General features: G+C 44.1%; 1 protein-coding gene across 7 annotated transcripts in view; it reads right to left on the bottom strand.

Moving 5' to 3' along the window:
- Positions 1 to 14,649, bottom strand: part of LOC142572217 (uncharacterized) — a 108,864-nt gene that overhangs the window by 1,820 nt on the left and 92,395 nt on the right. For 4 of the 7 annotated variants that reach the window (XM_075681169.1, XM_075681171.1, XM_075681170.1 and 1 more), the window contains exons 18-21: positions 13,899 to 14,291; positions 12,832 to 13,167; positions 6,295 to 12,540; positions 4,338 to 4,515 (exon numbers count right to left, since the gene is read on the bottom strand). In XM_075681169.1, the coding sequence (XP_075537284.1) occupies positions 4,338 to 4,515; positions 6,295 to 12,540; positions 12,832 to 13,167; positions 13,899 to 14,291 (7,153 nt within the window). The remainder of the gene's footprint in view (positions 1 to 4,337; positions 4,516 to 6,294; positions 12,541 to 12,831; positions 13,168 to 13,898; positions 14,292 to 14,649) is intronic. The other 3 variants (XM_075681175.1, XM_075681173.1, XM_075681174.1) reach the window with 3 other exon arrangements.

The raw sequence follows: 14,649 nt of genomic DNA, 5'->3' as shown, positions 1-14,649 counted from the left end.
CACCGGAGGTAATCCACTGCGCCTTACGAGCTCACCAACAGACGCGCGGCCGTATGAACTAAAAACAAACCTAACTACCTTATGCTGTACACATTCCAGTTTTTTAATATTGGTTAAAGTGAATGGGTCCCAAATAATTACGGCATATTCCAACAACGGACGAATGTAGGAATTGTACGCCAGTAAACGAACACCAGACGTACATGATTTCAGTGAGCGCCTCAAGAAAAACAGTTTACGCAAAGAATTCGCAACAACAGTATCTATGTGCTTCGTCCAGGAAAGCTCATTGGTTATCCATAGGCCCAAATATTTGTACTCTCTTACCTCTGATAGAGATACGTTGTCAACATTATATGCAAATTGAAGAGGTTCTTTTTTATGTGTGATTCTCATAAAAACAGTTTTTTCAAAATTAATAGACATTTGCCATTGTTCGCACCAAGCAGTCACCTTTGCCAGGTCATTATTTAGACGCACCTGATCATCAACAGAAGATATCTTTTCATACAAAATACAGTCATCTGCGTAAAGTTTCACGGAAACTGAAAGTTCTGCGACTATGTCATTTATAAATAACAGAAATAAAAGTGGTCCCAAAACTGATCCCTGGGGGACTCCAGACGCAACCTCTGTATTGTTAGAAGAAGTATTGTTTAAGGTGACAAATTGGTGTCTGTTAGTAAGATAGGCTCTGAGCCATGTAAGTATCTGTACATTAATTCACTGCAACTGCAATTATTTCAAACTGCAATTAATTCAAAGAAATCTTGGAATCTTGGTAGGCCCACAATATTTGCAGTACATTTTAAGACTGCTTGACTCAGACGTGTCTTCTGGCTGAGTGAAATGTTTGGTTCCCTGGACAACGCATCACTGAAGCAATACGACTTCTGTAAACAAAAGCAGCTCGAAAAATGATATTCATACAGCAATTAATGAATAAAATATGACTTGCGCAGAACATCTCTTCAAATGCCGCACATTAATAAACAAATCAGCGACTGGTGTGGCTATATCAGGCATGGCTATACATTGCAATATTTTCAAGGAATAGAGTTAGTTGCGAGTGACACCTTTCCCTTTTGCCTGTGTCCTCCTCGGTGTGTTGCATCATTTTTCATTGTTGAAGCAGTGACAAGCAACTGTGACAGAACACATGCTGTATGCTGAACTGCAAACCTGTTCACACAGTGTTTGTTAGCTCTACACGTTCACAGTTAATCTAATTTATTTATATCCGGTACATGCTTTAAGGCGTACTCTTGCTTGCACCGCATTTAGCTTCAACTTTGAACATTTCAAACAAAAGCCATTGTTCCCAGGAATTTGAATTACCGCAATACTAGGTAATGTATTTGTAATCATGTTGGAGAAACCTGCAGTAATAGGTATGGTTAATTTGGTTTGCTTCTACAGATGGCTTTTTACAGCATTCTCTATTAACAGCATATGCAGCAAAACCTTGTTTTGTCCAGTGTATTTCTGTCTGGGTTCACCACATGTACCAGGTGCACAAAGTACTTGAGAACGTATTGACGACTTTGGAAATAGCAACAATATTTCAGATCGGATTCTCTCACTGTTTTTGAAGGGAACTTGATGAAAGACTCTCCGGCCTCAATAATTTACTGAATCCGGCTGTATGCTTGAATCAGATAGTGCTAATTAATTTTAGCCACTGCTTCTGCAATGACTCCCTTTCGCATGTTTTTAGCAATGTGTGGCTGTTTATGAGTCTCCTCCCCAGCGATGCCCCCATACATAGCAGTATAGACGGTTTTAAATCCGTTGGGAGCTAGGATGCCACGCTGAAGGTGATGGGGCTAAAAAGTTCACATTCAGCCATTCCTTTGTATAGCACAGGCCCTGTTGGAGGAATATCAGAATGGTAAACTGGGCGAGTTGGTGAGCATTCATTGTATTGTGACAGCCCTACTGGGACAAGGCCAACATATGTCCTGTTTCGTTTCTGCTTTCGTCAGTCCCTGTCCTAGTAGCACTGTCGCCAGACAACTGGGGAAGCAAGCCCATTGCAGAGGTGTGGCACGTAATGACCCTGCACAGAAAGCTGGACTGCCGGCTCTGACACCCGAGGCTGCTCTGAAATGGCCTTCATTGGCTTTTTAGAGTTCTCACTCATGATGCAGTGCATCTGCTGAGAAATCAACAGCCTGAATAACGTCTCACCACTGCCAGTGCTAATTTCTCTTTGTCACAGATGACAATTGCCAATGAACTCCTTTCTCACACCAAAAACAAAGGATTTTTGCCACGTTCAGGAAGGTGGCATTCTCCAAGTCTCTGTGGCCACCATGTAAAGCGACTAGGACTGCATGCAGCTTTCATCTTCCATGTCAGCCTGCAAGCTGCTACCCTGGAATAAATGTGCTAAATAGGTGACGGAGGGCTGGTGAGTGTAAAGTGCCTGAACAGACAGAATGAGAATATTGCATCTATGACGATTCAAATACGTGTCCTCAAATACCTCGCACCCCCTGTATTTGCATGTGCACACGCACAAATAGAACACTCGGCAGTGTCAGATAAGAGCTCATGCACACTGATGGAGGAGGTGCCTACAGGTGATTTTCAAACTGCCACAGGATGATAAGATGAATGTGGATAAAACTTTGCAGGAACCAAGCAGACCTTGTGTACACACAATCAAGAGCATCAAAAGAGCATTACAGAAATATCCTAAGGCCTATAACTATTTACCAAAGCTGAAATAAACCTTGGTACAGCAGGCTGATACCAGCTAGTGGACTGCGCTTTCAAAGCTTAACACTGTTTTCATGTTGCAGACCTGGGAGATCTCTTTGAAGACTTTACCACCAGCCAAATTTTGAAATCATTGTGGTCCTTTAGGTGGTAACTATTAACTAACACTGTTCTTAATGTCTGCCTAATGAGAGCTTGAATAAGTAGGCTAAATATTTTTTAAATATTTTTGAGAGAGAGAGAGAGAGAGAGAGAGAGAGATGTCAGGCATCAACATTTTTTGTATGTGAAAAGATTGTGAAGGAATCACGTCGGCTTCAAACACCAGCTCTACATTTAGGGAGGTTTTCTGTAAGAGTCCACCTAGTGGACACATTTATTTCGTCTGCTGTTGAAGTTGTGATTGGCTGTGGCACCTGGCTCCTGCGGACACGCAGCGCAGTTCAGTCAATTAAGACTAAAGCGAATTTAATGCTCTTTAATGAACATATTTCCAAAGAAATTTTTTAAAAGAACCTCACTAGTTTCTTTAATTTAGGACACTGCCAGCAATGCCTTGCCTAACACTCACTCTACCCCCCCCCCACCCCCCTTCTTTTTCTTCTTTTCTTTATGGTGCACTCACACTAACTTTTCAAGTTGGTGTCTGACACAAATGTCCGAGAGCAAGGGCAGGTCGTGTACTGCTTCCCCATTTCCTAGAAGATCCAGAAGCATGCGCACGCAAGCATGGGCATCTGCTCTGGAGTAATTGATTGTCATATACAAACGTCCAATGGCTAGTGTATATGGGGACATGCTAGCTGTAACATCATTGGCTGACGTGGCATAAGGCAGGAAAAAAAAAAAAAAAAAGCAGAGGCCCCGAAAGCTGCAGGAGAATGCAAGCGATCTATTACGAAAGACTGTAGGCTCCCTGCTAGACACAGCAGAATATTTGAAATATAATTATGGGGTTTGACGTCCTGTAGCTGCGCAGCAGGTTATGAGGGATGCTGTAGCTCTGGATAAATTCTGACCATCTGAAGGTCCTTAATGCCAATCTAAATCTAAGTACATGAGCGCTTTTGCATTCCACTCCCACTGTAATGTGGCAGCAGTGGCCGGGAACCAAGCCCATGACCTGATACTCAGCAGAAGGCCATAGCCATTGAGCCACTGTGGCAGGCGGAAATATATTTGGCTTGCATATTCACCGCAGCACTGTCTACAGATTAGAAATGTTTTCTTACCGCACTCAAAAATTACTGCAGTGCACCTTTAAATATTAATTATGTCAGACTGTAAACATATTAAGAGCTCTGCCTGTGTCGACGAAGCGTAACATAAAGCACCAATCATAATTTAAGTGCTATCAACATTAAGGGTACAGAATAAAGCAGTAAATAAGATGCAAAGAAAAAAAAAACATTTAATTTATAACTTGGGATCTGTCATGCCTTCTCGAATGTGCTGTCATGACAAACAAATACATGTACAATGCTAGGTTGCAGAATCAACAAACAAAAGCTACATCATACCGTGTAATTGTTCACTTGACAATTATCCATAGCGACTGCTAGAGAAATGGCAATCAGTCAATCAAATGTGATGCATGGATGGGTCAAGCGCACCATGTTTTGAGCTTTTCTTAGCTGTTGTAGCAGTGCCAAACAGTGAACGCCCAACTCCTCGCCTGGAAGCACCAGTGTGACAAGAATCCACCCCAGCTTGTCTTGGACTGCTTTCTGTGCTCCCGTCTCGGGAAGAAGTGCAACCACTTTCTGACTGTGTCGCTGACAATTGCAAGCCCTGTGAACACGAAAGGCAGCATGCAAGTGCCATGTTTAAAAACATTTTATGGACTACTCTTCTGCTTTGCTGTGCAGATAATCTTCAGGTATGCACTACATGTAACAATGCAAGAGTCAACATTTGCCATCTACGTCTCCTGCCTAGCTCCAGAAAGGTGCACAAACTATGTTATTCTTTATACAAAAGTGGGTGTAGGCAGTTGTGAGTTACGTTTCAGCATAAATGCAGCAGCCTGTGTAGGCACTCAAAGAAAACTTTGCTTCCTGAGGTGGACAACAGCAATTTACCCATAACTTGTGAAGCCACTTCTTTAAAATATTGTGGTAGAGAGCAATTTAATTAACTTTAACTTAATAGTTAATGTCTTGTTTTGCAGACATTCTTAACCAGAACCTGGCAAGGCAATATGTTTACTGTGGTTCTTCATGATGTCTGTGAAATTTCAATGACTTACATGAAATGAGTGGAAAACACCTATCTTCTAGGTAATTGAAACCACCTGCCCAGCATGTACAAGTCCTGTTCTATATGTGGCGCCTTTGTTTTGCCTCTTTTAAGCTTATTTGTATACTGTTTATAGATCAGATAGATTTGAATGAAGGAAAAGTAGTACTTAGGAAGCAAACATCAACGACATGAAACTTTCAGAAACACTGACAAAGAACTGCTCTAATTCGTATATAAATGCCGTGAACATGTTAGCAATGTAATTACTAAACTACAGAAGACTTGCAAGGCATTCATTTCAGTGATTAGAAATGATGCAATGGATGTGGGAAAGTGGGTAACATTTTTTTAGTTCTGAGCTAAAATTTTCTTGAAGTGCTGCATACTTGTATAACAAACTAAGTAAATTTTCTTCAAAACAGTTTCCCACTATATCTATGCGTCATTGCCAATGCAATTTTTGTACAATCATCATCCAATAATTCCACCCTTAAGAGACTGATTATAAGTTCGAACTGTCCACTATTCAAATTAACTAAAGTGAAGTTAAACAGACTTTTAAGCACTGTCAAATGGAAAAACAGGTTTCCATATCATCCAATCCAAATCAGTGGAAAGGATTTTCAGTTTCACCATTTAGCAAATCCTGCCAATGGTATTCTAACATTTATTTTCTTCCTCTGGACTCAAAATGTCATTTCTGGGAAAGCAAATTACGACACATACCAGATCATGTGCAACTTCCTTTTTAGTAAGCTTTACAGGATCAGAACATGCCATAATTGAGCTATTCATACCATTAACAGCATCACCATTTCATCAGAACTCTGGCATTAAAACAGAGTGGAGTTATTCTTGTAGGCTCTAGAAAAGCACATATTGTTCCTACTGACATAAAGTATTATCCGTATTCAGTAGTATTCAGTAGCAACTCAAATGCAATGTTTAAAAAATTATGGGGTTTTACGTGCCAAAACCACTTTCTGATTATGAAGCACGCCGTAGTGGAGGACTCTGGAAATTTCGACCGCCTGGGGTTCTTTAACGTGCACCTAAATCTAAGTACACAGGTGTTTTCGCATTTCGCCCCCATCGAAATGTGGCCGCTGTGGCCGGGACTCGATCCCGCGACCTCGTGCTCAGCAGCCTAACACCATAGCCACTGAGCAACCGCGGCGGGTAAATGCAATGTTTGTATCAGCCCTAGAAAGGCACAAGCATCAGTCTGAATGAAGCTTCATGAACTGTGACTATAGAAGAGCACAAGCACATATGCATTGCAACAAACATAGTAAAAGAAAAAAAAGAGAGGGAGAGAGATGCACTTACACTTGCCACTGTAGATGCTGTTGCTACTGGTGTACTGGTAGCTGGTTTTGAAGAGGACCTACAGATGGTCATCTCAAATGCAAAAGACGATGGTGATGCTAAGGTATGCAAAGGTAGGGTATCAAGCATAGGTTTTAAAGGCTTGATGGTACTTGACACTACTCTAGAAGACAATTGTCCTGATCCGGGGCTCAAATTGAGAAACTGTGGTGTGCTACTGGCACTGAAAATACCAGAGGTAGACATGCCTGGTGAAATTCCTGAGCACGCAGTGCTGAGAGGGGAGCTCGTGCCACTGGAGGCAGGTACATTGATGTTTTCTGCAATATAACCACGTAAACTAGCAATTTGGTTAGCTAGCTTACCATATGTTAAGATCTCATAGGGTGCATGCATTTCTTCATCTTGGGCAAGCTCGTCACATGCATAGCTATTTAGGGACTCTTGCATGGTAGCTGCCAGCTCCTGTGGCCTCTTCACGTCAGCCTGCTGCTGGGTTGCACCACCCTTTCCCTCCCCTGCATCTTCTTTCAGTGTTTTTGTGGACTGGGCTTTGTCCTTGCCGCTCTCAAATGTCTGTTTGAAAACGTCAGCCTCTTCCTGTGTCCTAAACTGGGCTGCAAGGTTTTTATCACAGGGTTTGTCTTCACTTTCCAGCAGCCCAATTCCATGCTCTTTCCACTGCTTTGTCCCAGCATCAAATTGAGAAAGCTTTGCTCGCTCACAAAACAGGACGTCTTCATCCTCTTCACCTGTTGTGATTTCCATACGCTCCGGCAGTAAGAGCATTGGCTCAAACAGGGTACTGGATTCAAAGTCCTCTGCCGCTTCACCAGTGTTTTGTAGCGAACCTGCTTGCTGCCTAATTGTGCCTAGTGTTGAAGCTGATGGCTTTGCTTGAGGAGATGCGACCTGTGGCTCAGGTGGCAAGGGGAATGCAACCTGTAGTTCAAGTTTGTTTGGTGTTGAACTCAGCTTAATAGTTTCTGCATCGATTGTGGCAGTCATTGACAGGTGGCTTTGCACAGCGGATTCATCTTTCATGGCAATAGTGGAACCGTTGGACAAAAGTCGTACACAGGAGCTGGAATTTGCTAATTCAACATCTGCACCCGCTACATCAATAGGTGTCGCTTTGTGTCCAGAAACTATTGTCATGTTTTTTAAACTGCACACATTCTTTTCTGACATGGAAGTAGTATCAGGATATGAAGAACTAAGTGAAACAGATGCTCTCTGATCCGGCAGTGTCACACCAAATTCAAACACATGGCTTGTTGATGCAATCTGGGTGGTGCTCATAGTGCCTCCTAGTGGGCTAGACAAAGAAACATTTACATTAGCTGCTGAAGGCAGCTCGGTCGATTCCTCTCTCTTAGCGATAGTAGTAGACTTGAACAATGATTCCACTGAAGAGCTAGAACTTGGTAGCTCCATCACAGCATCCACTGTAACAAAAGAGCTAACTTGTTCTGGCTCCTCTGAAATCTGCTCGACATTCTGTGGAGTAACAGACAGAAACCCACCACATTCAGTCAACTGGCAAGAAACTTCTTTCACATTTTGGTCAACGCAAATGGAACACGTAAATGCATTCTTCCCAAATGTGGTTCCAACATGTGCAGTGGTGACTGAATCCAACTGTTTCCTATTTGGGAGAGTGACACCAAATAAGAACATGGGTTCTTCTGGCTCTGCGTGTGCACTGGAAAGCTTGCTGGCATTATCATCATTACTGGATGAGCTCAGAGCTGGGCCCCTGTTGGCGATCGGTTCTTCTTTCTCCTTATCATTTTTGCCACCTAACGGAAGAGATGAGGACCCTGTGACAGGGCTGGATGTTGGTGGCCTGCATGTTGCTGTCTCCACATCAATTGACGCTTTTCCTCTTGAAAGCTCCACCATAATCGAAGAAGCAGGAGACACAGGCTCACTACACACAGTCTTTGATGATGAAGCAGTGCTGCCAAGCACAGGTCTGGTCGATTTAGGTTCTTTCTTATCCGGTGAAGAGGTGCTACTTTTTAAATGGCCTGCTGCTATTGGCCGTGTGTTAAAAGGCACGTGCTCTTCTTTCTCCTCATCATTTTCCCCACCTAACAGAAGAGATGAGCAGCCTGCAACTAGGCTGGGCACTGGTGGTTCACATGCTGCTGTCTCAGTGTCAATTGACACTTTTCCTCTTTGAAGCCCCACCACAATCGAAGAAGCAGTAGACACAGGCTCACTACACACAGTCCTTGATGATGAAGCAGCAGTGCCAAGCACAGGTCTGGCCAATTTAGGTTCCTTCTTATCTGGTGAAGGGTTGCTATTTGTGAAATTGCCTGTTGCAACTGGCTGTACATCAAAAGGCTTGTGTTCTGCTTTCTCCTTACTTTCCACACCTAATGGAAGAGATGAGCCTGCAACTAGGCTGGGTGTTGGCGGCCTGCATGTTGCTGTCTCCACATCAACTGACATTTTTCCTCTTGAAAGCTCCACCACAACTGAAGAAGAAATAGACACAGGCACACTACACACAGTCCCTGATGATGAAGCCATGCTGCCAAGCACAGGTCTGGTCGATTTAGGTTCCTTATCTGGTGAAGCGGCGCTACTTTTTAAATGGCCTGCTGCTATTGGCTGTGCGTTAGAAGGGTTGTGTCCTTGTTTCTCCTCATCATTTTCCCCATTTAACAGAACAGATGAGGAGCCTGCGACTAGGCTGGGCACTGGTGGTTCACATGCTGCTCTCTCAGTGCCAACCGACACTTTTCCTCTTGGAAGCTCCAACACAATCGAAGAAGTAGTAGACAAAGGCTCACTACATGCAGTCCTTGATGATAAAGACGCACTGCTAAGCACAGGTCTGGCCAATTTAGGTTCCTTCTTATCTGGTGAAGGTGTGCTATTTGTTAAATTGCCTGCTGCTACTGGCTGTGCGTTAAAAGGCTTGTGTTCTGCTTTTTCCTTATTTTCCCCACCTAACAGAAGAGATGAGAAGCCTGCAACTAGGCTGGACACTGGTGGTTCACATGTTACTGTCTGTGTGCCAATTGACACTTTTCCTCTTGGAAGCTCCACCACAATTGAAGAAGCAGTAGACACAGGCTCACTACACGCAGTCCTTGATGATGAATCAGCGCTGCCAAGCACAGGTCTGGCCAATTTAGGTTCCTTCTTATCTGGTGAAGGTGTGCTATTTGTTAAATTGCCTGCTGCTACTGGCTGTGCGTTAAAAGGCTTGTGTTCTGCTTTTTCCTTATTTTCCCCACCTAACAGAAGAGATGAGAAGCCTGCAACTAGGCTGGACACTGGTGGTTCACATGTTGCTGTCTGTGTGCCAATTGACACTTTTCCTCTTGGAAGCTCCACCACAATTGAAGAAGCAGTAGACACAGGCTCGCTACACGCAGTCCTTGATGATGAATCAGCGCTGCCAAGCACAGGTCTGGCCAATTTAGGTTCCTTCTTATCTGGTGAAGGGGTGCTATTTGTTAAATTGCCTGCTGCTACTGGCTGTGCGTTAAAAGGCTTGTGTTCTGCTTTTTCCTTATTTTCCCCACCTAACAGAAGAGATGAGAAGCCTGCAACTAGGCTGGACACTGGTGGTTCACATGTTGCTGTCTGTGTGCCAATTGACACTTTTCCTCTTGGAAGCTCCACCACAATTGAAGAAGCAGTAGACACAGGCTCGCTACACGCAGTCCTTGATGATGAATCAGCACTGCCAAGCACAGGTCTGGCCAATTTAGGTTCCTTCTTATCTGGTGAAGGGGTGGTATTTGTTAAATTGCCTGCTGCTACTGGCTGTGCGTTAAAAGGCTTGTGTTCTGCTTTTTCCTTATTTTCCCCACCTAACAGAAGAGATGAGGAACCTGCAACTAGGCTGGGCACTGGTGGTTCACATGTTGCTGTCTGTGTGCCAATTGACACTTTTCCTCTTGGAAGCTCCACCACATTTGAAGAAGCAGTAGACACAGGCTCACTACACGCAGTCCTTGATGATGAATCAGCGCTGCCAAGCACAGGTCTGGCCAATTTAGGTTCCTTCTTATCTGGTGAAGGGGTGGTATTTGTTAAATTGCCTGCTGCTACTGGCTGTGCGTTAAAAGGCTTGTGTTCTGCTTTTTCCTTATTTTCCCCACCTAACAGAAGAGATGAGGAACCTGCAACTAGGCTGGGCACTGGTGGTTCACATGTTGCTGTCTGTGTGCCAATTGACACTTTTCCTCTTGGAAGCTCCACCACATTTGAAGAAGCAGTAGACACAGGCTCACTACACGCAGTCCTTGATGATGAATCAGCGCTGCCAAGCACAGGTCTGGCCAATTTAGGTTCCTTATTATCTGGTGAAGGCGTGCTATTTGTTAAATTGCCTGGTGCTATTAGCTGAGCGTTAAAAGGCCTGTGTTCTTTCTCCTTATCATTTTCCCCACCTAACGGAAGAGATGAGGAGCCTGCAACTAGGCTGGTACCATTGGACAAAAGTTGTTGGTTCACATGTATGTTCAGTGGTGGTTCACACATTACTGTCTCCGTGCCAGTTGACATTTTTTCTCTTGGAAGCCCAATCACAATCGAAGAGGCAGTAGACACAGGCTCACTGAACACAGTGCTTGATGATTTCTGGGCCAAAGAAGAATACGAAGTGCTTGCAGCTAGTTCAGGTCTCGATGGATCACTTGTCGCAGTCTCCGCAACAGCAGGCATTCTTTCTTTGGAAAATGCACCCACTTTTAATGAGCTAGTAACTTCAGATCCTTTCGAAACATTGTTTGCTGATGTGGCATTGCTGCCAAGCACTGACGCAGCTGACATGGGTTCCTTTCTTCCAGACAAAGTGACATCACCTTCTAAAACAGAATGTGGTTGTTCCTTTGCTGTAGCTGCTATTACAGCAGAGTCTGCTACATTGGTTCGACACTCTGTCACTTTTGGGGTACTACCAAACTGGAATTGACCAAACTCCTCATTTCCTGAAGCTCGAGAGCCAGCAAACACACCACCAAATGATGGAAGGTTATGGCTTAGTGCGGAGGCACCAGGTGTGCAAACTACACCTTTCGTGTCAAAAAGCTTGGTGGGGGCATTTCCATCTGGAGTTGAAGCCACAGCATTCAACTCTATAGCAGGCTGTGAGAATTCTGCAGTCTTATGTCCCACAATGTCTTGCTTTTTCAAACCATGCACTTGACATGCGAGTCTGTTGGCACCATTGTTCACATCACATGTGCATGTAGAGGACTCTGGGCTTCGACTAAAGTTATCAAAAGTAGTTGCATGCAAACGGGGCATGCCTGTGTAAAAAGAGCCTGACACAGCTGGCGTAGTCCCTTGTGAATCAAAAGATAGGACAGAAGGTGTCAGTGCTGAAAATTTAGTTGGAACAGTGATTGCTGTAGTGGATGCAGCAGGCACCACTGTGGTGCCTGTGGAGGGTTCAAACATAAATGGTGCCAGCATTGCCGCAGATGTGCCAATACTTGGGGCTGACACTGAAAATGTAGTGGATGTGGTTGCTACAGTGTATATGGCTGCTACAGTGGATGTAGTTATAGGTAAGCCAGATGATAGAGCAGGCGTCATTCTAGTAGCTGTTGCAGCTCCAAACATTGATGCGTCTGGTGTAGCCTCTGGAGTGCTAAAGCACAAGTTTGGCACTGAAAATGAAGGTGCCACGACGGTTGCTGTGCTGCACATAGATAATGGCAAGTCTAAGGGTTGAGTAGATGTCGCCTTGCCATATGTTATAGATCCAGAGACGGAAGATGCCAGCATCATTTTGGAGGTGCTAAAGCTTGATGTTGGAATTGGCAATACACTACCTCCAGTCACTGATGCACTGGACACAGCCATTTGTGAACCAAATAATTGTGCTGGTGTTGCTGTGGTGGATGCTTTGGAGCCAAACAAAGAGGGTGCTGGCACAGTTACTGGAGTACTCAAGCATGACATCGAGTCTGGAAATGTGGTAGCCTTGCTGTTTGCTGCATAAGTAGTCAGGATGCTGCCAGGAGAGGAATTACTGTCACCAGCACCCTTGCTGTCTGTAGTTGTCTGCTGACAAATGGCTTGGCGATGTGATGGATGCAGCGACTTAGTCGGTATGGCTGCAACAACTGCTGGAAGTTGTGGCTCTGCATGGTGGCTAAAGTTTGATGCTTCGACAACATCCCCATTTGCCAGGTGAAATGGCGCACTGCTGGTAGACAAGGTAGATGGAGGCAGTCGGTTGATGTCAACTGACTTCAGAGAGAAGGGCTGAGAAGAAAAAAAGAAGAGAGAGAGGGATATAATATGTACATACTATTGCTTCGCAATCTCAGTACCATAAGAGCTAGTGAACTCTTTAGTAAAACTGTGAGTCAGATAGCCAGAGTAGTACAAGGCTAATGGAAAACTACAAGACAATGAGCATGCTGTACATGTGTGTGTTCCGCTGCTACAAGATCACAGGCATTGAAAGCTCGCATTCAATTTTGGTTCATTCTATATTTGTACGACCATGCTGCATACAGTAAAAAAGAAAAAAGAAAGAAAAGAAAAAATTACCGATAATCTCTGGTTCTCTCTTTCTGTTCCTGTGCCAAGCGCAGTGAACGGTGCCTGGTCATCTGGAGTAGAGGATAGTGGTGCTGTTGTTTCTAGGGCTACTGGCTGAGGTGCACTAACAGCCTGGCAGTAGGCAGCCATTGTACTCGGAGTAATCAAAGTAGAGGTGGGAAAAGATGAAGGCGCAGTCAGTGGGGAACCACCTGCCCCTCCCCAAATGGGCAAGGCATTGGTGGTGGTCATCGGCACAGGAAGCTCATCTGCATTTACAATGCGAGATGGAGTGCTGCTGGCAGACACGGTGGATGGAGGTGGGCGGCTGTTATCATTTGCAAACTGAGGCAAGAGAGAGAGAGAAAGAGAAAAAAAAGGGCGACAGAAGAAGTGTTAAGTTGTACTCTGCTTCATATGTTCATGCCACAAGCACCTACAACCATCAGCGCAAAATTTGTTTGTCTTGATGGTGCAAAGATGCAGTACTCAAGGAAACAGCTCAGTGTATCACAACAGCCTGTACTATTAGCACAATTTAAAATGTTAACAATTCCACAACTACTCCATTGTGTTGTTCCATTTCAAAGTTCAGATGCATTTGTAACAGGGTCTTAATTCAAATGCCAAAATGTACGCCTAGCATGATAGAAGCTTCCATGCTCAGAAGCCAACTACAGAATGACTACATGCCACACTTTTGTGTAATTAGGCATAACAGTCATTCTGATCAGTTATTTCTTGTTTGCATTTCAATTTATGCTGATGGTCATGATACAATGAAAACAAGCCTTGCATATGTACAGAACGTCACTCAGTTGTGCAAAACCGGATCATACAAGAACACCTCCATGGCAAGGTTTCTAGCTATCAAACGAGGTTCTAAAATGAACATTTTTTTGTGGTTTTGGCCTATTTCTAAGTGTTTCTGTGTGGTACAACTGTGTCCTGCAACTTATTTTCTTTCTCTTCCATAGAGAAACTATTGCTTTTTTTTTTTTACCAAGAGCACTCCCTCAACAAAGTCAAACCACCTCGAGTTATATGCCTTAAATAGGACGCACGAATGTTCTCACCTGTCCTGCAACACCAGGGAAAGGTGTTGGCACAGTTGATAATGATATAGTGCCTTGTGGTGAAAGGAACAGCTGCCATGCAAAATGATGTGCCAAAGGTTGGCCCAAGTGTTGCGAGGCAAATAAGTGGCCAAAATGAGGCACGGAGTAGCTTCTACGTGCAGGGCCTTGCACATGTGGAACAGATCGAGGCAATGCAGTAAAGCGTCGACTTCTTGCCATCAGTGGTGTCGCTCTGCTAGAAGCTGCTGTCTCATAGCGAGAGTAGTTATGTTCTAAGCCACGGCCACTGACTTGCTCATCTCTGTGCTCAGAGCCTCCATTCTGGCGTTGTGAGCAGGAAGCAGCATCGGCTGCCACAGCAGTCGTTGCAGCCACCTCATCAATTTTTTTCTGTGGGAAGAAACCAGTGAAGCACACACAGTTCACATGATACCTTAAAAGGGGACACAACCATCGAACACTGAAGAATTGCGAGAGAAAGTAATACTCTTTGGAAACCACATATTTGGGTCCTAGGTCTCGTAAATTGCTTATTCTGTAGTTATGAGTAACTAATTCATCACAGAACTATTTAACATTAATTATATAAAAAGTTGTGGTAGCACTCTAGCAGTGGAAAGTGGTGGCGAGAACTGTACAATTTCATGCAATGACTATCCCCATACCATCTCACTGACCACCGCCATCTTGGGCTTGCTTAGATCGCGAATACCTGCTCACACGCCCTTCCCTGTTTCAAAAAAGACTG

The sequence above is a fragment of the Dermacentor variabilis genome, chromosome 2 (genome assembly GCF_050947875.1).
Source record: "Dermacentor variabilis isolate Ectoservices chromosome 2, ASM5094787v1, whole genome shotgun sequence".
NCBI classification, from domain to species: domain Eukaryota; kingdom Metazoa; phylum Arthropoda; class Arachnida; order Ixodida; family Ixodidae; genus Dermacentor; species Dermacentor variabilis.
Note: the sequence above shows the minus strand (reverse complement) of the source record. Positions and strands in the feature narration are given on the sequence as shown.